Consider the following 21,094-nt stretch of genomic DNA (forward strand, 5'->3'; position numbering starts at 1 on the left):
CCTAGAGCCTGGAGAAATACATTAGGCCTACATATTCCCCGGGGAGAGGACAGAGAAGGCTATGCAAAGATAACCCTAAACTAAACTCCTCAGTATGCTTAAATGGGATTATTTGCATGTAAATGCAATAAATTGAGTACCAACACTCAGTAGAAATCAAATCAAGTTTCATTAGATCAGTTAAATATTTGAATACAGTGATCACCCTCAGGACTCAGTGATCTTATTGTACTCTTAATTTTCATTGGCTACAAATTTGTATCAATCCAGCCAATGTGTTGACAAAAACAAAGACCCTATAGCCTTTTTTGTCATATGTGGGGGTGGAACAGTGAGTAGGCTATGTTTGTCTACATATAATTGCAATAATGATACACTACACAATGACCTACTAACTATTTTAAAGGCACAAAAAAAAGGTTGAGGTCACCATTGATCATCCGCCCAGACAGACAAGAGCGTCACATGTCCTGGCTCAGAAGTCAGCTGACGATGAGGCATCATATAAACCCAGAGCTAGCTCCCACCCTGCATTGCAGTGCTCACAACTGAACACAATATCCTGATAAAGACACTCGATAGGACAACACGGACTTCAACCGCGCAGTCATGCTGTACTTCGCTCTGTTTTTCGTCTCCGCAGGTAATATGACACACATTACAACGGAACGATTTGATTAGTGTAATGTTAGCTAGCTACATAGTTGTCTTTGTATCAAAGATAAAGGTGTAGTATAGAGAAACTATCGAGGTTAGCTAGCCAGATACGTTCGTTCGCAGCGACGCCGTTTTTCAAACAAAGTCAACACCGCAGCCATTGCTAGCTAGCCAACACTACCAGCACTGTAGCAACTACATACGATGTCATTTTTAGTCAATGAGACATTTTGCAACGTAAAGCTTAACTTCTCTGAACATTCGAGATGTGTAGTTCACTTGTGTAGTTAGCATGACTGACTTTGTGCTAGCTAGCCAACGTTTTTAATTATTTCTGCGTTATGAAAGGAACTAACTGTACTGTAGCTAGTGCCTGTTAGGTAACTTCCTGCTAGCTGGCTAACGTTACTATAGCTACTGTAGCTAGCTAACGATAGATATTTGGCTAGCCAGCAAGGTACTCTGACAATGTTAGTTGTAGCTAGTCGCGATTGAGTCACTTTTAGCCAACGGACACAATGTTGTTACAGTAAAAAAAAATTAAAAAAGCCACGATATATAATATCAAAGCAACTCACGTTAACGGATTTTATATCAGACATTGGTGTGACGCATTAGTTAGCTGAACAACAGAGTTGCTAGCCCTGCCAATGTTTTTCTTACACCTGACCTGTTTTTTTATTACACCCGTCTACACATGTTCATGGCAGTGATGACACAACTGTTATATCACCATTTATTATTGGATATCACACACTTGTGGTACATGTAAACAAAACAGAAGTGTACAGTGAGTCTGTACTTCCCTTTTCTTATGCAGAGAATCTATATGGAAACAAAGTATGGTTCTGTTTTCTTCCCAAATCACACTCCCTCTAACCTGCTCCCCTATTCAGTCTTTAATTTATAATCACATGTTATTCTAACGGTAAAATGCTTACTTATGGGTCGTTCTTGATGTAGTCCATCCACGACGGAGTCAGCTTTGGACAGGTGCATGATAGGCCCACCTTTTTAATGTAAACAAATGCAGTCATATCCTCCTAGTTCATACGGCCAACTACATTCCTAATGCAGCAGAGCCAAAACGGGGCAAAGGGTGTAGGACCGGTTGGCCTACCTCATGTACATGAGTGGGTAGGTAGGTGGGGGAGGGGCTGTACATTCCTGTGAGTGAAATAGAGAGGAGGGAGTGGGAGAGACTACCTTCCTGTGAGAGACGAGACATCAAGCAACCAAGCCAACTCGCGTTATAGACTTAATAGCTGCTTATTTATAATCAAATATGTTTACATAGCTAGCGAGGCTAATTGCGGCTGCAGTCCATGCGCTTTCTCATCCTACAGTTACTAATAATTCCATTCAGAATATAAAGTAGCAGCCTACCTGTTGGCTCTTGGTCGTTGTAGCACTATCCTTCTCCTTTTAACTTTTTTAATTCTGTCATTTTAAATCTGTCTTCCCATTGATTTAGATATCTCCTCACTTTTGCCACATGGCTGCTCTGACTGTAGCTTATTGCTGCGTTGATGACTTGTGATTGGCCAACAACAAGCTCCTCTCTGGTGACAAGCAAGAGCAGCATCATTCAGTTATAAAAATGTCTCTCTACTGCAGCAGTCTGTTAGGATCTGTATGGTCCATACTTAAAGTTACACGTACCTGGGACCCGTGACTATCAGATCAGACCCGTGACTATCAGATCAGACCCGTGACCTTGTTTAGAATTCTGGATACGGACCCCCTCTCGGGTATTCGGGAACAGGTGGCTCCGCGAAGACCTCTGGTACAGAGATGTAAATTTTTACATTTTAGTCATTTAGCAGACGCTCTTATCCAGAGCGACTTACATGAGCAATTAGGGTTAAGTGCCTTGCTTAAGGGCACATCGACAGATTTTTCACCTAAGCACAACGCTCTTACCCACTAAGCTACCAGCCGCCCATTAATGTTGTCTGATTGCTACTGACTGAGCGAAGATGAGATGATGATGACTTTAAGGAATGAAAAATAATACTCATATAAAATCTATGTGATATAACAACTGAAATATTGTATTATTTCATAGTAATTTACTATTCTATTGATGTCTACCCAATGTGGTACTGACAGACAATGGAATATTTTCAATGTTTTGACAATGGAATGTTCACCATTTTTGGTTTTGAAATGTCCATTAAAAAGCTCCAATTTGTCATTATTTCATAATGCATTTAAAGTTTAAAAAAACAAACATTCGAAAACACAAAAAAAAAAAAAGTGCCTTTTTATAATCATCCGACCTAGAAAATCACTAATCGCTCAGCACTATGATTCAGAGCCAGTCTTTTTGCTGAAACTACCTAATACGTTCTCTAAATCAATCATGCAGTCTGTCACGTCCCCTATAGTACCCCTATGCTAAATAAGCAAAACTCACTTCCCTATAGGCCTATTGGCTAGTGTCATTACAATGGGCTTTGTTGTAATAAACACGAAAAAGCTTACCTTTGCTCTAGTATCCTAGTTTGATCAGGAGATTGAGAGTTGCTTATTGCTGCTGTGTGACAATGGCTTTTATTTTATTTTTTATAGCTAGCTTGTTCCTTGTTCCTTGTTGACTTGTGTAGTGTTTTGGATTTGGAACACACTGTGAGATAGCAACTGTCTAGTAGACGCTCCACTTCTTATCACAGTGGGTGCCAGTTATATCATTACTCATAGTGCAAAAAGGGTCAGTGCAGATAGCCACTAACTCTTTTGACTCCTCACAGATGCTGCTGCTACTGTTTTATCTATCCTGTTGCCTAGTCACTTTTATCCCTACCTAATATGTACATATCTACCTCAATTACCTTGTACTCCTGCACATCGACTTGGTACTGTCACCCTGTGTATATAGTGAAGTTATCGTAACATTTGCATCATTTAGCAGACGCTCTTGTCCAGAGCGACTTACAAATTGGTGCATTCAACTTAGGATAGCAAGTGGGACAACTACTTTTTTGTCTTTTTTTTTTTTTTATGTGGGGGGGTAGAAGGATTACTATACTATTCTGTACTATACTATTCTGTAGCAGTCAGGGGTTAGGCTAGCTGTAGGGGATAGGCTAGCTGTAGGGGTTAGGCTAGCTGTAGCAGTCAGGGGATAGGCTAGCTGTAGGGGTTAGGCTAGCTGTAGGGGATAGGCTAGCTGTAGGGGTTAGGCTAGCTGTAGGGGTTAGGCTAGCTGTAGCAGTCAGGGGTTAGGCTAGCTGTAGGGGTTAGGCTAGCTGTAGGGGTTAGGCTAGCTGTAGGGGTTAGGCTAGCTGTAGCAGTCAGGGGATAGGCTAGCTGTAGGGGTTAGGCTAGCTGTAGGGGATAGGCTAGCTGTAGGGGTTAGGCTAGCTGTAGGGGTTAGGCTAGCTGTAGGGGTTAGGCTAGCTGTAGGGGTTAGGCTAGCTGTAGCAGTCAGGGGATAGGCTAGCTGTAGCAGTATTTTCTGCTGCTTTGTGCTGTCATGTGATGATTGATTCACGTCTCAGTTGAGTGATGTAGGCTACAAGCAGCTCTGAGGCATGCTATTATGCTTCATCAAACTCAAACGTAAGATTAAACGTGGCTGGCTGTTTTTACAGGCCCAGTCAGAGTCAAGCTGTGGCCTGTTCCAGTCCTTGTGACGCTGTTTACTGTAAACTGTAGGCCCAGTCAGAGTCAAGCTGTGGCCTGTTCCAGTCCTTGTGACGCTGTTTACTGTAAACTGCAGGCCCAGTCAGAGTCAAGCTGTGGCCTGTTCCAGTCCTTGTGACGCTGTTTACTGTAAACTGTAGGCCCAGTCAGAGTCAAGCTGTGGCCTGTTCCAGTCCTTGTGACGCTGTTTACTGTAAACTGCAGGCCCAGTCAGAGTCAAGCTGTGGCCTGTTCCAGTCCTTGTGACGCTGTTTACTGTAAACTGCAGGCCCAGTCAGTCAAGCTGTGGCCTGTTCCAGTCCTTGTGACGCTGTTTACTGTAAACTGCAGGCCCAGTCAGAGTCAAGCTGTGGCCTGTTCCAGTCCTTGTGACGCTGTTTACTGTAAACTGTAGGCCCAGTCAGAGTCAAGCTGTGGCCTGTTCCAGTCCTTGTGACGCTGTTTACTGTAAACTGCAGGCCCAGTCAGAGTCAAGCTGTGGCCTGTTCCAGTCCTTGTGACGCTGTTTACTGTAAACTGCAGGCCCAGTCAGAGTCAAGCTGTGGCCTGTTCCAGTCCTTGTGACGCTGTTTACTGTAAACTGCAGGCCCAGTCAGAGTCAAGCTGTGGCCTGTTCCAGTCCTTGTGACGCTGTTTACTGTAAACTGTAGGCCCAGTCAGAGTCAAGCTGTGGCCTGTTCCAGTCCTTGTGACGCTGTTTACTGTAAACTGTAGGCCCAGTCAGAGTCAAGCTGTGGCCTGTTCCAGTCCTTGTGACGCTGTTTACTGTAAACTGCAGGCCCAGTCAGAGTCAAGCTGTGGCCTGTTCCAGTCCTTGTGACGCTGTTTACTGTAAACTGTAGGCCCAGTCAGAGTCAAGCTGTGGCCTGTTCCAGTCCTTGTGACGCTGTTTACTGTAAACTGCAGGCCCAGTCAGAGTCAAGCTGTGGCCTGTTCCAGTCCTTGTGACGCTGTTTACTGTAAACTGTAGGCCCAGTCAGAGTCAAGCTGTGGCCTGTTCCAGTCCTTGTGACGCTGTTTACTGTAAACTGCAGGCCCAGTCAGAGTCAAGCTGTGGCCTGTTCCAGTCCTTGTGACGCTGTTTACTGTAAACTGCAGGCCCAGTCAGAGTCAAGCTGTGGCCTGTTCCAGTCCTTGTGACGCTGTTTACTGTAAACTGCAGGCCCAGTCAGAGTCAAGCTGTGGCCTGTTCCAGTCCTTGTGACGCTGTTTACTGTAAACTGCAGGCCCAGTCAGAGTCAAGCTGTGGCCTGTTCCAGTCCTTGTGACGCTGTTTACTGTAAACTGTAGGCCCAGTCAGAGTCAAGCTGTGGCCTGTTCCAGTCCTTGTGACGCTGTTTACTGTAAACTGCAGGCCCAGTCAGAGTCAAGCTGTGGCCTGTTCCAGTCCTTGTGACGCTGTTTACTGTAAACTGTAGGCTAACAGAGCAGCACACTCTTCTAATGTAGGCTGTTATGATGTTTCCAGAGTAGGTGGTTAAAAACGTTATTTATAAACTGGGTGGTTTAAGCCATGAATGGTGATTGGCTGACAGCTGTGTTATCGAACCGTATTTACATTTACGTCATTTAGCAGACGCTCTTATCCAGAGCGACTTACAAATTGGTGCATTCAACTTATGATAGCCAGTGGGACAACCACTTTTTTTTTTTGGGAGGGGGTAGAAGGATTACTTTTATACTATTCCTGGTATTCCTTAGAGGTAGGCTTTCAAGTGTCTCCGGAAGGTGGTCAGGGACTCCGCTGTCCTGGCGTCGTGGGGGAGCTTGTTCCACCATTGGGGTGCCAGAGCAGCGAATACCTTTGACACTGGTATGATAAAATTTAAATTTCTACTGCTCTAATTACGTTGGTAACCAGTTTATAATAGCAATAAGGCACCTCAGGTTTGTGGTAAATTACCAATATACCACGGCTAAGAGCTGTATCCAGGCACTCCGGGTTGCGTCGCGCATAAGAACAGCCCTTAGCCGTGGTATTTTGGCCATATACCATTCCCCTTGGGGCGTTTATTGCTTAATTATACTATAACATCTATGCTGACTCACTGACATTCTCCAACGAGCAAAGCCTTTATGATAGTCAGACAATGCGGAAACATGTCCTTGTGGTCGCTAAGCCCATCACGTCATATTGAGCAACAGCTTGTTTTTGTCTGCCCAGTCATGTGACCTGACCGCTGAGGAGGGAAATGGAGGGGTGGGTGGCTATTATCAGCATGTGAACATGTTGGGTTGCCTAATGCCTTAGATGCCTGGGTCGTGTTTCATAGGGCGTACTGTAGAAAAATGTTTTGCAACGTAAAAAAAAAAAATGAAAAGGCGCGTTTCTCATTGGACAAGTACAGATAGTATCTCCCCCCTGTTCTGAATGTTTTGTTGCTTACTTAAACACATTCCCTGTCATGTCTGCTATCTCTCGTCAGGCTGCTATCACAACGACCCACTCCATACGGGTCCAGCCTCAGCATGTAGGCTATTGATCCAGCACCACTAGGCTAACTATGGAATGTCTGCTGAGTAATCGGTTCCTTTTGTCACATGATTAACCATCTATCACATTGATGGTTTTATTTGGCAGCGGCTGTGCATCCATCGGCTTCTCTGGCATTCCTCTCTCGGTCAACGCAACATTTTTGGCCTTACGTGCCTGAATCTGACATCCCAGAATATTTTTCAGCATCTCGGCAAATACATAATCTTGTAGGCTAAACCTTCTCCTTCTTCGCAGCTGGTTTCATGACAGTTGGTCTGTGTTATGCTTTTTCTTTCAAGGCCAACTGTGAAATATATTGCTGTTTTTTGTTTATAACCTAGCCATTGATACCAACTGACTTGTTTTCTCCAGCTGAAGGAGTGTTGGCCATTGACCTAGCTATAACTACTGTCTAGCTCGAACAGAGTTGGGTTGCTGCTTTCATCTGGTTTCACAGGGTTTCTTGGTAGGATCTGTTTCCATAAAACATTTGATTCATTTCTTTTATCCCAGAGGCCAATATGAGGATGTTTGATTCTGAACAGTTAGGGAACCACAAGCCACCACTTCTCTCTCTCTCTCTCTCTGTAGGCTAGCTTACTAACCTATGGACAATGGTGACCTGGGTCATGTTTAGACGCCAAATGGAACAACCATGTTTAGAAAATGAGTCAAACAGGGAGGCAGCATAGCATGCCGTCTGGAGTTATCTCCAATAAGACGCTGCCGTTTTCTGCTGCAAAAGGTTTTGCTACAGTGTCCTAATGAGCCATTGATCTCAATAAATGTTAAATTACGCAAACTAATACTTTATTTTATTATACATATTAATAAACATTGTTTTGCCCTTTTTTCGTGACATCCAATTGGTAGTTAGTCTTGTCCCATCACTGCAACTCCCCTATGGACTCGAGAGGCGAAGTTCGTGAGGCATGCATCCTCCGTCAGCTTGACCCTGCCAAGCCGCACTGCTTCTTGACACGCTGCTCGCATTACCCCGGAAGCCAGCCGCACCAATGTGTCGGAGGAAACACCGTCCAGCTGGCGACTGAAGTCAGCTTGCAGGCGCCCGGCCCGCCACAAGGAGTCGCTAGAGCGCGATGGGACAAGGAAATCCCGGCCAGCCAAACCCTCCCCTAACCGGGACGACACTGGGACGATTGTGCGCCGCCTCATGGGTCTCCCGTTCACGTCCGGCTGATGAGTCATCTGTTTTTTGCTCTACAAAATATATGGAAGTAGTTTTGTCTAAATGACTAAATATGTGGCTTTATCTCCTAGCTATAGGACAGACACTTTAACACCGTATTCCTTAGGATTTCTTTTTTGACTGTCTGTTTTGACATTTTATTATGCGTTTCTATGGCTATAGCAGTAAAGGCCCAAATCATTTAGAGGTTAATTTATGTTTTACTGTAGGCCTACTTCTAATCCAATGACTGGCTCAGTTGGTAGAGCATGGTGCTTGCAACGGCAGGGTTGTGTGTTCGATTCCCACGGGGGACCAGTACGAAAATGTATGCACTCATTGCTTTTACTGTAAGTCGCTCTGGATAAGAGCGTCTGCTAAATGACTAAAATGTAACATACTATGTTAATCCAAGAATGGGGCAGTGTAATTTTTCAAACACTTTTTGTGTAACACTTTTCTGTTACACTGACCAACAGTTTGGGATAGATTAAACATATTTGATTTTTCTCTCTCTTTCTAGCCGTCGCCACCCCCCTGTTGGGTACTGAACAGTGTGCCCGTGGTCCCCACTACTGGTGCCACAATGTGAAGACTGCCTCCATCTGTGGAGCCGTAGTCCACTGCCAGCAGAACGTATGGAACCAGCCCCAGATGGTGAGACACTAGCCTACTTTATCTAGCAAGTTATTGACTTATTGAAGGGGGAAAGGTCTAGACCAGCGTTTCACAAACTCTGTCCTGAGCCCCCCGCCCCCCCCCGGTACACATTTTAGTTTTTTGCCCTAGCGCTACACAGCTGATTCAAATAATCAAAGCTTGACGATGAGTTGGTTACTTGAATCAGCGGTGTGTGTGTGGTGGGGGGGGGGGTCCCCCCAGGACGGCGTTTGGGGAAACGCTGGACTAGACCCATGTCTTTACCCTGTGTAAAATGGCTGAACAGTGGGCATTGTTTATCCCGACCTTTGGTTTTCTTACTCTAATCATCTCCCTCCTGCTGTTTCAGAAATCTGTGCCATGTGACCTGTGTAAGGAGGTGCTGGCTGTGGTGGACCAGCTGCTGAAAGACAATGCTACTGAGGTGAGTCATGGAGGACGAATGTGGGGAAAGTTCCACCATTTTTGTTGTTATTGCTGGAAAAACCAATTCATGCTCTCTGCCAAAGAACAATTTTGGCTTTCTTCCAACCAGCGTACACACAATCGGTGCATATATGCCGGAACTGTTTTCCAGTCCCCAAATTGAGTTCATAAGACGCAGCCGTCCTCTTGAGTAGTTGGATAGCAGTCGTTCCCCCAGAGGGAGATGTTAGATCGACAGCTGGTGACGAAGACGATGTGTTCGGAGGCTGTGAGATCTCTAAGTGTGTGTGTGTGTGTTTTCTAGGGTGAGATCCTGGGCTACATGGAGAAGGCCTGTACCTTGATCCCTGACAAGAGCCTGTCTGCGGAGTGTAAGGAGCTGGTGGACAGCTACTACCCCATCCTCGTGGGTATCATCACTGGAGAACTGGTACGTACTATAGACCTATAATAACTGGACTGTTAACAGCCATAACATGATTTTTTATTTTATTTTTTTAATTATTTTTTTACGTTCCTATGAAAGATTTTCAGTGTTAGACAGCCAAATCACAGCTGAACTGATAAGCAAAAAGTTGACTGGATGCCTGTTGGCCCTGATATCTACCATACAGTTTAGTCAGGGGACCGTAATCTGTTGTGACTGAATGGAGATATTAGATTTTGCAAAAAGTTTCTAACGTTTGACAATGAGGTAAAGCAACATTTTGAGGACCACTTGATGAGAGATGACACGTTATATAATCCTACGCATTGACTGTTGTCACTACAGGACACCACTGAAGGTGCTGGGCGTGAGACTGGCATAGGCATTACATCTGATGTTAAGAGTTTCAGCTCTCTGTAGTAAAGATCATTTATTGTTAAGTAAAACGTATTCCTCTCTCCTTTATCAGACTCCATCTGTCTGTTGTGACACAAAGGGGCACACAGTGGAGCTTGTGTTTGTGTGTGTGTGGGCTGGGGACTAGTGAAGGAGAGGCATTTAGGATGCTAGCTAGTGGGAGCTCTGTTCACACACACAGACTGCTCTTTGTGGGCCTCTACTGCTTCCTGTGACCGACCGGCTAAATGCTGCATCCCTCTATAGTTCAACCCGCTATGGCTATTGCACCAGATGGACAGCAATACATATAGATGATTTTAAGACTGTTCCTGGACACAAACACTTACAGTGGAGATTCTTTTTTTAGTCCTGGAGTAGCCCTAGTCTGGGTCTGAAGTGGGAAACTGACCCTGAGAGTTACAGTGTTGTGTGTGTGTGTGTCACAGAATGTTGGTTGCACCTTTTTTAATTGGGGAGGACGGACTCATGGTAATGGCTGGAACTAAATAAATGGAATGGTATCGAACTCATCAAACGTTTGATTCCATTCCAGCCATTATTATAATAAGCGGTCATCCCCTCAGCAGCCGTGTGTGTGAGGAACAGTAGTGAGTTAATGGTGGCGTGGTAGTGAGACGTGCATGTTGTAGTGACCTAAAGTGGGTGCCGATTCTGGGTTCCAGGAGGACCCCCAGGTGGTGTGTGGTGCCATGGGTCTGTGTGAGACCCAGCAGGCAGCTCTGGCCAGGCTGGCTGTACTCCAGTCCAACCAGATCCCCCAGCTCACGTCCAATGAGATCCCTCGGGTAGACCTGGCCCAGAGGGTCGCCCCCTTCCTCCTCAACGTCCCCGGGCTCCTCTACCCCCAGCAGGAAGCTGCCCCAAAACAGCAGGAAGCTGCCCCAAAACAGGTACATGGTCATACGTCTTTGTGACGTCTGAAAGGGCTTTACGGAGAGAGAGAAAATAGATTCTGCATTTGATTTCCTATTACACCTAATCTAGATGCACCTGGGTTGTGTTCAGTAGGGCACAAAGTACCAAATTGTTTTGCAACGGAAAACTGAAATCAGTGCTCTCATTGACAAATTCTGTCTGTACCGCCCCATTTTCAAAACATTCCCCTACTGAACACGACCCGGTACCAACTTTAAACTACTACTGATTCATATTGGTATGTGTGTAGATGTAGCAGTTACTCCTCATTCACTAGTGAATGTCTTCTGTCCCCTGTAGGAGAGTGGAGACGTGTGTGAGGACTGTGTGAAGTTCATCACAGACACCCAGGACGAGGCTAAGAGCAACTCCACCTTCGTCAACTCTCTGATCGAACAGATCCAGAACCAGTGTGACCTGCTGGGACCTGGCATCTCTGACCTGGTGAGAGGACTAGTTATCTAGTTAGTTACAGATCCAGAACCAGAGTGACCTCTGACCTGGTGAGAGGACTAGTTATCTAGTTAGTTACAGATCCAGAACCAGAGTGACCTCTGACCTGGTGAGAGGACTAGTTATCTAGTTAGTTACAGATCCAGAACCAGTGTGACCTCTGACCTGGTGAGAGGACTAGTTATCTAGTTAGTTCCAGAACCAGTGTGACCTCTGACCTGGTGAGGACTGGGTTTTATAACAAGGGAGCACAGAAAAATACAATTTATTTTCACCAGAGTGGTGTTAACTCCAACCCTGTTCCTGGAGAGCAACCGTCCTGTAGGTTTTAACTCCAACCCTAATCTAGCGCACCTGATTCTAATAATTAGCTGGTTGATAAGCTGGACCAGGTTAGTTATAACTGGGGTCGGAGCGAAAATCCTAAAGGAGGATATCCCTCCAGGAACAGGGCTGGAGAGGCTTTTTCCCCAAAAAAATTATCTCATATATATATGACTCTCCTTTAAAATATATATATATATGACTCTCCTTTAAAATATATATATATATATGACTCTCCTTTAAAAAATATATTTCCCTTTAATTTCCAACCCCACCACCCCTTCCCTAATTGGAGTAAACTAGTGAACAACAATTCTTAGGCCTCTACTTCCAGCTTATACATACTAATATACATTTTATGGACAGAGTCAATTTTTTGTTTGTTTTTTCTCCTGAACTTCCTCAACCTCTCCGATCATTTTCATGACGTCCATCCGATTTGCTTCGATCTTTCTGGAGAGGCTTGCGGCCTAGACGTTAGCTGGTTTTATGCACCAACAAGTACTTTTAATCTATGAAGCTAGGAGAGCACATGGGTATAAAATGTCCTGTCCTGTCCTGTGTTTCAGTGCAAGCAGTACGTCAGCCAGTACGCTCCTCTCATCGTCCAGCAGCTTATGTCCATGGTGAGTAAATCCTCCTTCCACGTGATCTAAGTTCCAGCGTTAAACCATTTAACAATACCTCTCATCATTTAGCCCATAGTTCTGCGTAATATTACCAGTGGTGTAAAGTACTTAAGTAAAAAATACTTTAAAGTACTTAAGAAGTTTTTCTGGGTCTGTACTTTACTTCACTCCTAAAGAAAATAATGTACTTTTTACTCCATACATTTTCCCTGACACCCAAAAGTAATCGTTAGATTTTGAATGCTTAGCAGGACAGGAAAATGGTCCAATTCACGCACTTATCAAGAGAACATCCCTGGTCATCCCTACTGCCTCTGATCTGGCGGACTCACTGAGCACACATGCTTCGTTTGTAAATGGTGTTGTAGTGTGCCCCTGGCTATCCGTAAAGAAATTAAAAATCAACAAATTTGTGCCATCTGGTTTGTTTAATGTAAGGAATTTAAAAATGATTTATACTTTCGATACTTAAGTACATTATAGCACAATAGATCAATTTAGCCCATACCACTACCCCACCCAGCCTGCTGATTTCATTCATCTTTAATCACTCGTTTTATTTGTATTCTTCCCTCTCTCCTCATCCCCTCCTCCATTCATGTACCTCTTTTGCTCTCTCCCCCTGCTCTGGGGTTGCTGCTGGTCTCTAGGAACAGGTAGGTGTCTCTCTGTGTTCAGCTTTGTCTCTCACCCTTCAGGCTGTGGCCACACAGTGACTTGGATGACATTGTATTACGCATTCATCACTGTTCGATTTTTGGATTTTTTTTTTGTCCTGCAAAAGTTCCAGTTACATATGCATTAAGGCCGACATTTGTGCTGTTTTTTATTTTATTTGACAAGACAATCCTGTCCATTGTCTATCTGTCAACGGATGACGCCCATTGAAAAAACTATCTATTTTTCAGACACACAATCTGTCTGCCCACAGCCTTAGCACCTGCTTCCTGTACTGTCTGCCCACAGCCTTAGCATCTGCTTCCTGTACTGTCTGCCCACAGCCTTAGCATCTGCTTCCTGTACTGTCTGCCCACAGCCTTAGCATCTGCTTCCTGTACTGTCTGCCCACAGCCTTAGCATCTGCTTCCTGTACTGTCTGCTTCCTGTACTGTCTACCCACTAGTGCCACTTACTTTAAATAATCACCTTTACTGCTCTAGAACTGTGTCCCAATGTTGTTCTGTTTATTTGTGCCGGATGCAAATCATCTTTAGGTTGAAAGCCATCAAGGTTCTTTTGGAAATATATTTTACGTGCATGTCTTGATACTAGACTGCAGATGGGTCAATGTAATGTTTTCTTCCTCTTTTCATGCCACAAACATGAATGACTGTCACTACCAATCTGATAGAGTCTTAATGCCTCATTAGTGTCTGCAACCATCTGAACTGGGTGCATATTGCCCTATGCACACCTCTGGCTCTAGAACCATTTTACAAAGAGACTTATGGGTTGGTGGCTTAGACTGTGTATTGTATGGGTACTTATTGTGAGGGCAGTGTGTGGGTTTTTAAATTTGATTGCATGATAACACTGTAGAACGTATAGCATGGCTCGTCATCCTAACAGCATGTGATGAAACATTTTCTGAGGTATGAATGTATCCAAATGTCCATTCTGACATTCTCCCCCCCCTCTCAGCAACCCAAGGATATCTGTGCCTTCGCTGGCTTCTGCTCTGCTGATGTGAAGAGCTCTGTCCCCATGATGAAGCTGGTGGCCGCCAAGGCCATCCCCGTTGCCAAGGCCATCCCTGCTGTCAAACTGGTTCCTGCCACTAAGATGGAGGCTGTCAAGCCTGCCAAGGTAGGGTCACTTCCTGATACTAGCAAGTGCACTGGCCACGTTGAACACCTTTTTCTTTTTTCAAATGTGTATGAACTGAACAAGCGATCAGTCATGACAGACACTGTTCATCATCAATGTAAAGACACTGGACTCTTCAGAGTACTACCTGCAGTAACAACATTTACTGGACTCGGCATTCTGCTTTCCAAAATCTAGATTGTCTGGAAATGTATTTATTTCCAATCTCACGGATCTTGGGGTACTGGGTATTGCTATACTAACTAACTTGTATTTTCTGTAGAACATGGTCCGTGCCCGTGACTCGCCCCAATGTGGCGTATGCGAGTTCATGATGAAGGAGGTGGAGGCCATGCTGGAGGATGAGCAGACTGAGGTAGGTCACCCCAACATGTTGCTCAGGAGTCATGACCTGCTAGAAAACACTGACTGTGGTAAAGTACTAAAGGGTTTCAGGTTCAAACAGGAGTAGACTGAAACATCACGCTTTTTTTTTTTTTTTACGGAGTTAGAAATTATAGTTTTATCGTGTAAAAAGTGATTGCGCTCCACCTCGGGCATGCTGGATGATGAAGACTGAGGTAAGAGACCATGCTGACCATAACAAGCTCTGATCAGTTCGCTTGTCTTCAGGGACTGGTTTGTCTCAACTTGTCTTTTATCAGAATGATCCGGATTCTGTAATCCCCTTTTTTTATTTTTTTGCTATCCAGGATCAGATCGATCTGGCGGTTTTTAAGATGTTTTTGGTTGAAAAATAATAATTCTGATCCAGATACCACAATAATGAAGAGAACAGAATCTGGATTGTCAGTGCTTTGAACGGGCCTCGCCATCTACTGGACAGGTTGTGGTATTACTTCTACCCGGTCGTAGGGAAACAGAGATGAGGGAACTACATGAATAAAGATGCCTTGATTAAAAATAATAGAGCCTGTATATCACTTAGAAGTCAGTAGATGCATTTATTTAACACTTCTCAATATAACACTAATATCACCAGCTCACTGGATAACTCAAATAATTCTAAACACAAATCCATATTGTTCAGAAGTCCACTGAAAATACAATCCCCAATATCTTTCCAGTGAATGCACGGTCACTTGATCTGCTGTTCAGCTAGTCTGTTTTTCTGGCCTCTTTCCCCTTCATTTGAGTTTTGAACAACGCAACAACAAAAAAAACATTTTAATCCTGATTTAAAGGGGAGATCGGATTACCATATCCCTATCCGGAGGATCAGAATCTAATTTTTCAGTTTTGAAAAACGGAATTCTATCTGATTGGAGAAATCCTAGTAGGCAACTTAAAAAAAAAAAAAAACTGACTGAAACTATTCTGTCTGCAATGTGCAGCCTGAATGAATTTGTTGATTCTCTTAAGTGAGTCATTCGCAACCCTAACAATGTTATATCTTATTACAGTTTATCTTCATAAATCTTCCTTAGGCCAAGTGTTCTTCTCTGTGTCAAGGACGAACAAGAACCTGTTTTATAATGCCTCTGGTCTTTGAACACGCATTACTCTGACCCTGTGTGATGGATGGCTAAACGCATTACTCTGACCCTGTGTGATGGATGGCTAAACGCATTACTCTGACCCTGTGTGATGGATGGCTAAACGCATTACTCTGACCCTGTGTGATGGATGGGAACACGCATTACTCTGACCCTGTGTGATGGATGGCTAAACGCATTACTCTGACCCTGTGTGATGGATGGCTAAACGCATTACTCTGACCCTGTGTGATGGATGGCTAAACGCATTACTCTGACCCTGTGTGATGGATGGCTAAACGCATTACTCTGACCCTGTGTGATGGATGGCTACACGCATTACTCTGACCCTGTGTGATGGATGGCTACACGCATTACTCTGACCCTGTGTGATGGATGGGAACACGCATTACTCTGACCCTGTGTGATGGATGGCTACACGCATTACTCTGACCCTGTGTGATGGATGGCTAAACGCATTACTCTGACCCTGTGTGATGGATGGGAACACGCATTACTCTGACCCTGGGTGATGGATGGGAACACGCATTACTCTGACCCTGGGTGATGGATGGGAACACGCATTACTCTGACCCCGTGTGATGGATGGGAACACGCATTACTCTGACCCTGGGTGATGGATGGATGGGAACACGCATTACTCTGACCCTGGGTGATGGATGGATGGGAACACGCATTACTCTGACCCTGTGTGATGGATGGGAACACGCATTACTCTGACCCTGGGTGATGGATGGGAACACGCATTACTCTGACCCCGTGTGATGGATGGGAACACGCATTACTCTGACCCTGTGTGATGGATGGCAGGATGTTATTTGTTCAAGCAGCAGTGGATTTTGTTTCGCCAAGCTGCTGTCGTATGAGAATTGTCTCAACTGAATAAATGGTGTATGGTCAATGACTAAACTAGGAGATGAAAGGAACATCTATCACATGTATTTATAAAGGCCTTTCCATCAGCACGTCACGGTGCTTTACAGAAACCCAGCCTAAAACGGCAAGCAATGCAGATGCACAGTGGCTAGGGGAAAAACTCCCTAGAAAGGCAGGGAACCTAGAGAAACGAGGCCCAGTGGTGGCCAGTCCTCTTCTGGCTGAGCCAGCCCAGTGGTGGCCAGTCCTCTTCTGGCTGAGCCGGCCCAGTGGTGGCCAGTCCTCTTCTGGGCCTCAGCCCTGTAATCTAAGTCTCTCCTTTCCTCCCCTTCTCAGCAGGATGTGGTGCATGCTGTGGAGAAGGTGTGCTCTGTGCTGCCCTCCTCCCTGTCGGCCCAGTGTAAGGACCTGATTGAGGCCTACGGCCAGGCCATCATTGAGCTGCTGGTACAGGAGGCTGACCCTAAGACTATCTGCACCGTGCTGGGGCTCTGCAAGGACGCCAGCCGCGCCTTCATCCGTGAGTAGAGAGTGGTTATCATCCAACGTGGCGTCTGAAAGGAAGTGAAGGTGGGGTCTGAAAGGAAGTGAAGGTGGGGTCTGAAAGGAAGTGAAGGTGGGGTCTGAAAGGAAGTGAAGGTGGGGTCTGAAAGGAAGTGAAGGTGGGGTCTGAAAGGAAGTGAAGGTGGGGTCTGAAAGGAAGTGAAGGTGGGGTCTGAAAGGAAGTGAAGGTGGGGTCTGAAAGGAAGTGAAGGTGGGGTCTGAAAGGAAGTGAAGGTGGGGTCTGAAAGGAAGTGAAGGTGGGGTCTGAAAGGAAGTGAAGGTGGGGTCTGAAAGGAAGTGAAGGTGGGGTCTGAAAGGAAGTGAAGGTGGGGTCTGAAAGGAAGTGAAGGTGGGGTCTGAAAGGAAGTGAAGGTGGGGTCTGAAAGGAAGTGAAGGTGGGGTCTGAAAGGAAGTGAAGGTGGGGTCTGAAAGGAAGTGAAGGTGGGGTCTGAAAGGAAGTGAAGGTGGGGTCTGAAAGGAAGTGAAGGTGGGGTCTGAAAGGAAGTGAAGGTGGGGGTCGTTCTAAGTAGGGTACACCGAAATGCAGTACAATGGGAAGCACATTTACTCATTTTTCTTGGTTCATCTCTTTAGCGGTTCTGGACCAGGCCCAGGTTGAGGCGGGTGGTTACTGTGACGTGTGTAAGATGGCTGTGCGGTACATCGACGGGATCCTGGAACAGAACGCCACAGAGGCACAGATCGAAGACGCAGTCAGGAAAGTCTGCAGCTTTGTCCCAGAGGCCGTGAGGACCGAGGTGAGTTTAGGGACTCTTGAAAGCAGAGGCAAATATTACTGAGTGGACCATCCTGGTTAAATAAACATGTTTTAACCACTACTCCTCCAGTGTGACCAGCTGGTTGAGCAGTCTGTGACTCTGTTAACCACTCTGTCTCTCTCCTCCAGTGTGACCAGCTGGTTGAGCAGTGACTCTGTTAACCACTCTCTGTCTCCTCCAGTGTGACCAGCTGTTTGAGGTGTGACTCTGTTAACCACTCTCTGTCTCCTCCAGTGTGACCAGCTGGTTGAGCAGTCTGTGACTCTGTTAACCACTCTCTGTCTCCTCCAGTGTGACCAGCTGGTTGAGCAGTCTGTGACTCTGTTAACCACTCTCTGTCTCCTCCAGTGTGACCAGCTGGTTGAGCAGTCTGTGACTCCTGTTAACCACTCTCTGTCTCCTCCAGGTTGAAGCGAGTCTGTGACTCTGTTAACCACTCTCTGTCTCCTCCAGTGTGACCAGCTGGTTGAGCAGTCTGACTGTTAACCACTCTCTGTCTCCTCCAGTGTGACCAGCTGGTTGAGCAGTCTGTGACTCTGTTAACCACTCTCTGTCTCCTCCAGTGTGACCAGCTGGTTGAGCAGTCTGTGACTCTGTTAACCACTCTCTGTCTCCTCCAGTGTGACCAGCTGGTTGAGCAGTCTGTGACTCTGTTAACCACTCTCTGTCTCCTCCAGTGTGACCAGCTGGTTGAGCAGTCTGTGACTCTGTTAACCACTCTCTGTCTCCTCCAGTGTGACCAGCTGGTTGAGCAGTCTGTGACTCTGTTAACCACTCTCTGTCTCCTCCAGTGTGACCAGCTGGTTGAGCAGTCTGTGACTCTGTTAACCACTCTCTCTCTCCTCCAGTGTGACCAGCTGGTTGAGCAGTATGAGCCCATGCTGGTTCAGCTTCTGCTGCAAATGTTGGACCCTGACTTTGTCTGCATGGTGAGCACTGGAATTTTAATTTAATTTCTTTTAATATAGAAAAAGGGCATCGGGAGAGTAATGATGAGGGTGAAATCTACAGAATAAAATATATTGTCAAGGCTCTGAGTTAGTAAAAAGGAATTCAGTTAACTGACTTGCCTGGTTGAATGAATACTTCCGTTACCTGAATGCTAGTGTCTTGACAGTGGGCTCTGTGGTTGTTCCTGGTTACAGAAGGTGGGGGTGTGTCCTGAGGCAGTGCGAAGGCTTCTGGGTATGGAGCAGTGTAGCTGGGGACCCGCCTTCTGGTGCAAGGATATGGACACAGCAAAACGCTGCAACGTGAGTACTGAACACACTAATTTAACATGGACACAGAAACGCTGCAACGAGAGTACTGACTTACAACATAGTCACTAGTCTGCACTGCAACCTGAACTGTTCCTGTGCACACAGTCCATATCATAGTAACAACTGCAGTGATCAGTGTTTCATTCCAGGAATGACTTGAAAAATAGTTTTAATATCTGTGAGAAAAAAAAGAAAAAAAAAAAGCAATACAAATGTCTGATCTATGAAACTGTTATTACGGCTATTCATTACGATTGGCCGGGAAGCACCGCTCATCCAGATCTGTTCTTAGTCGTGTGTCTAAAGTACTGCTGAATATCACAGGATGTAAACTAAAGGATGAAACTATCCCTTAGGGAAGGCCATCTCCGTCTGATCTGTTGGTCTTGTCTGTCCTCCGTCTGATCTGTTGGTCTTGTCTGTCCTCCCCAGGCGGTGGCACACTGCAGACGTCACGTGTGGGAATAGATCGGAGGAGAACGCCTACCTAAATCTGAACCTTTGGGAAATATAAGGAGGAACACTAGCGCTGCTTTTAGTTTTAAATCAATGAATACATGTCACCGGTTTTTAAGGAATTTAAAGGTTTTGCAGTTGTTTAATTTAATCGTCGGATTTTTTTTTTTTTTGAGGGGAGGGAGTGGGGAAGCCTTTTTTCAGTTGGAGGAGGAGGAGGAGGAGGAGGAGGAGGAGGGAGGAGGAGGAGGAGGAGGAGGAGGAGGAGGAGGAGGAGGATTTAGGGTTCTAGAGGGAATCTGACTGTTTAGTTACTGGGACAAACCTCCAAACAGGTAGTCGTACTGATTATGTTAATATACCTGGTTTGTGTAATGCTCTCATTAGATATATTTCACGTTGCACACGTTAAACCTGGTCCTGGACTGAAAGCACTATATAAATGGAAGGCTTCTTAGTCCAAGGCTAGGCTTAATCTCTGTCCATGAAACTGGCCCGTGAAACAGACCGGTGGGAGGGTGGATGCTGCTGTGTCTGTGAAAGAGGGAATCTCACCTTCGACCTCAGACCAGCTCTTTACCCTACCAGTGACTGCAAATGGAAGAACCTGCTCGGACAGCATCTAACCTACCTTCCTGGGATATTTTCAGTCTCATCTCCTAAAGCAAGTTAATCTCTTATTTTGTAGAAACCATTGAATTGTGTTTATTCTTGTTTATTTTCTGTATTACATGAGCTTATTTGAGAGTAAAGAAATGAGTGGGGAGGGAGTGGGCACCAGTGGAACCGAGTGTTCTATTCTAAAATGTGCTGTCTCCCTCCCCAATGCCCTGTTCTGTCCCCCCCTCCCCCAATGCCCTCTCCCTCCCCAATGCCCTGTGCTGTCCCCCCCTCCCCAATGCCCTGTGTTTAATGCACCTTCTGTCCCTAATGGGTACTATAATTTCCTTTAGTCCATATGGGCCCTGGTCAAAAGTAGTGCACTGTAAAGTGAGTACGGTGCCATTTGGGACTCAGACGTTACTAACAGCGTGTTCCCCTTCTAGACGTTACTAACAGCGTGCTCGTGTTCCCCTTCTAGCCTCTCCTGTTTTAAAGTGTCCCACTCAGCCAACCAATGTGCTGACCTCACCCTGTTTTTTTTTTTTGCTAATCAATGTTTCTAACGTAACGATGGAGAGCTTGTTGTCCAGTAATCAGTCAGACGGCCTCACTGTTCAGCCTGAGACAGAAATAAAATGATCCCCAAATCCACTTGGTTTTTCTAATTTGTCGTATTCATTAGTGCAAACTAAAACATTTCAACAACCTTCTTTCTTATTGGCTAAGTTCAGGGAGTCCCTCCCCTGTTTCGGTTTGGTGTCTAGTATGAAAATCTGTTTGCAGCACACAGAAGCTGTTTGAGCCACTAAAATGCAATGTATATTGAACCCTACCAGAACTTGGGGGGGGCTTGAATAAACAGAAATTGATCCTATGGCCTCTAGAGCAATTAGGGCTGGACAAGACAATATGGCAGAATGAACAGCATAACCAATGAAGTGAGGAAAGAGGACATTTTTATTTTTACAACCAGGAAATGTAGGGGAGAACAGGGTGATGAAAAACAATAGATTTAACTGTTTGTATCT

General features: G+C 45.3%; 1 protein-coding gene across 4 annotated transcripts; it reads left to right on the forward strand.

Moving 5' to 3' along the window:
• Positions 1 to 520: 520 nt before the first annotated feature.
• On the forward strand, positions 521 to 19,672 carry LOC121547773 (prosaposin). Of its 4 annotated transcripts, none has more exons than XM_041859192.2 (15): positions 522 to 643; positions 8,494 to 8,627; positions 8,980 to 9,054; positions 9,361 to 9,486; positions 10,566 to 10,793; positions 11,119 to 11,262; positions 12,165 to 12,221; positions 12,875 to 12,880; positions 13,866 to 14,030; positions 14,314 to 14,406; positions 16,763 to 16,943; positions 17,561 to 17,724; positions 18,594 to 18,674; positions 18,891 to 18,998; positions 19,440 to 19,672. In XM_041859192.2, the coding sequence occupies exons 1-15, from the start codon at positions 610 to 612 to the stop codon at positions 19,473 to 19,475; spliced, it is 1,632 nt and encodes a 543-aa protein (XP_041715126.1). In that variant the 5' UTR covers positions 522 to 609; the 3' UTR covers positions 19,476 to 19,672. The 4 variants fall into 4 exon arrangements, with proteins under 4 accessions (XP_045068593.1, XP_041715126.1, XP_041715125.1 ...); XM_041859191.2 differs by having other exon boundaries at positions 16,760 to 16,943; positions 19,440 to 19,671; XM_041859193.2 differs by lacking the exon at positions 12,875 to 12,880 and having other exon boundaries at positions 16,760 to 16,943.
• The last annotated feature ends 1,422 nt before the right edge of the window (positions 19,673 to 21,094 follow it).

Source organism: Coregonus clupeaformis, unplaced genomic scaffold (assembly GCF_020615455.1).
Source record: "Coregonus clupeaformis isolate EN_2021a unplaced genomic scaffold, ASM2061545v1 scaf0038, whole genome shotgun sequence".
In the NCBI taxonomy this organism is placed as follows: domain Eukaryota; kingdom Metazoa; phylum Chordata; class Actinopteri; order Salmoniformes; family Salmonidae; genus Coregonus; species Coregonus clupeaformis.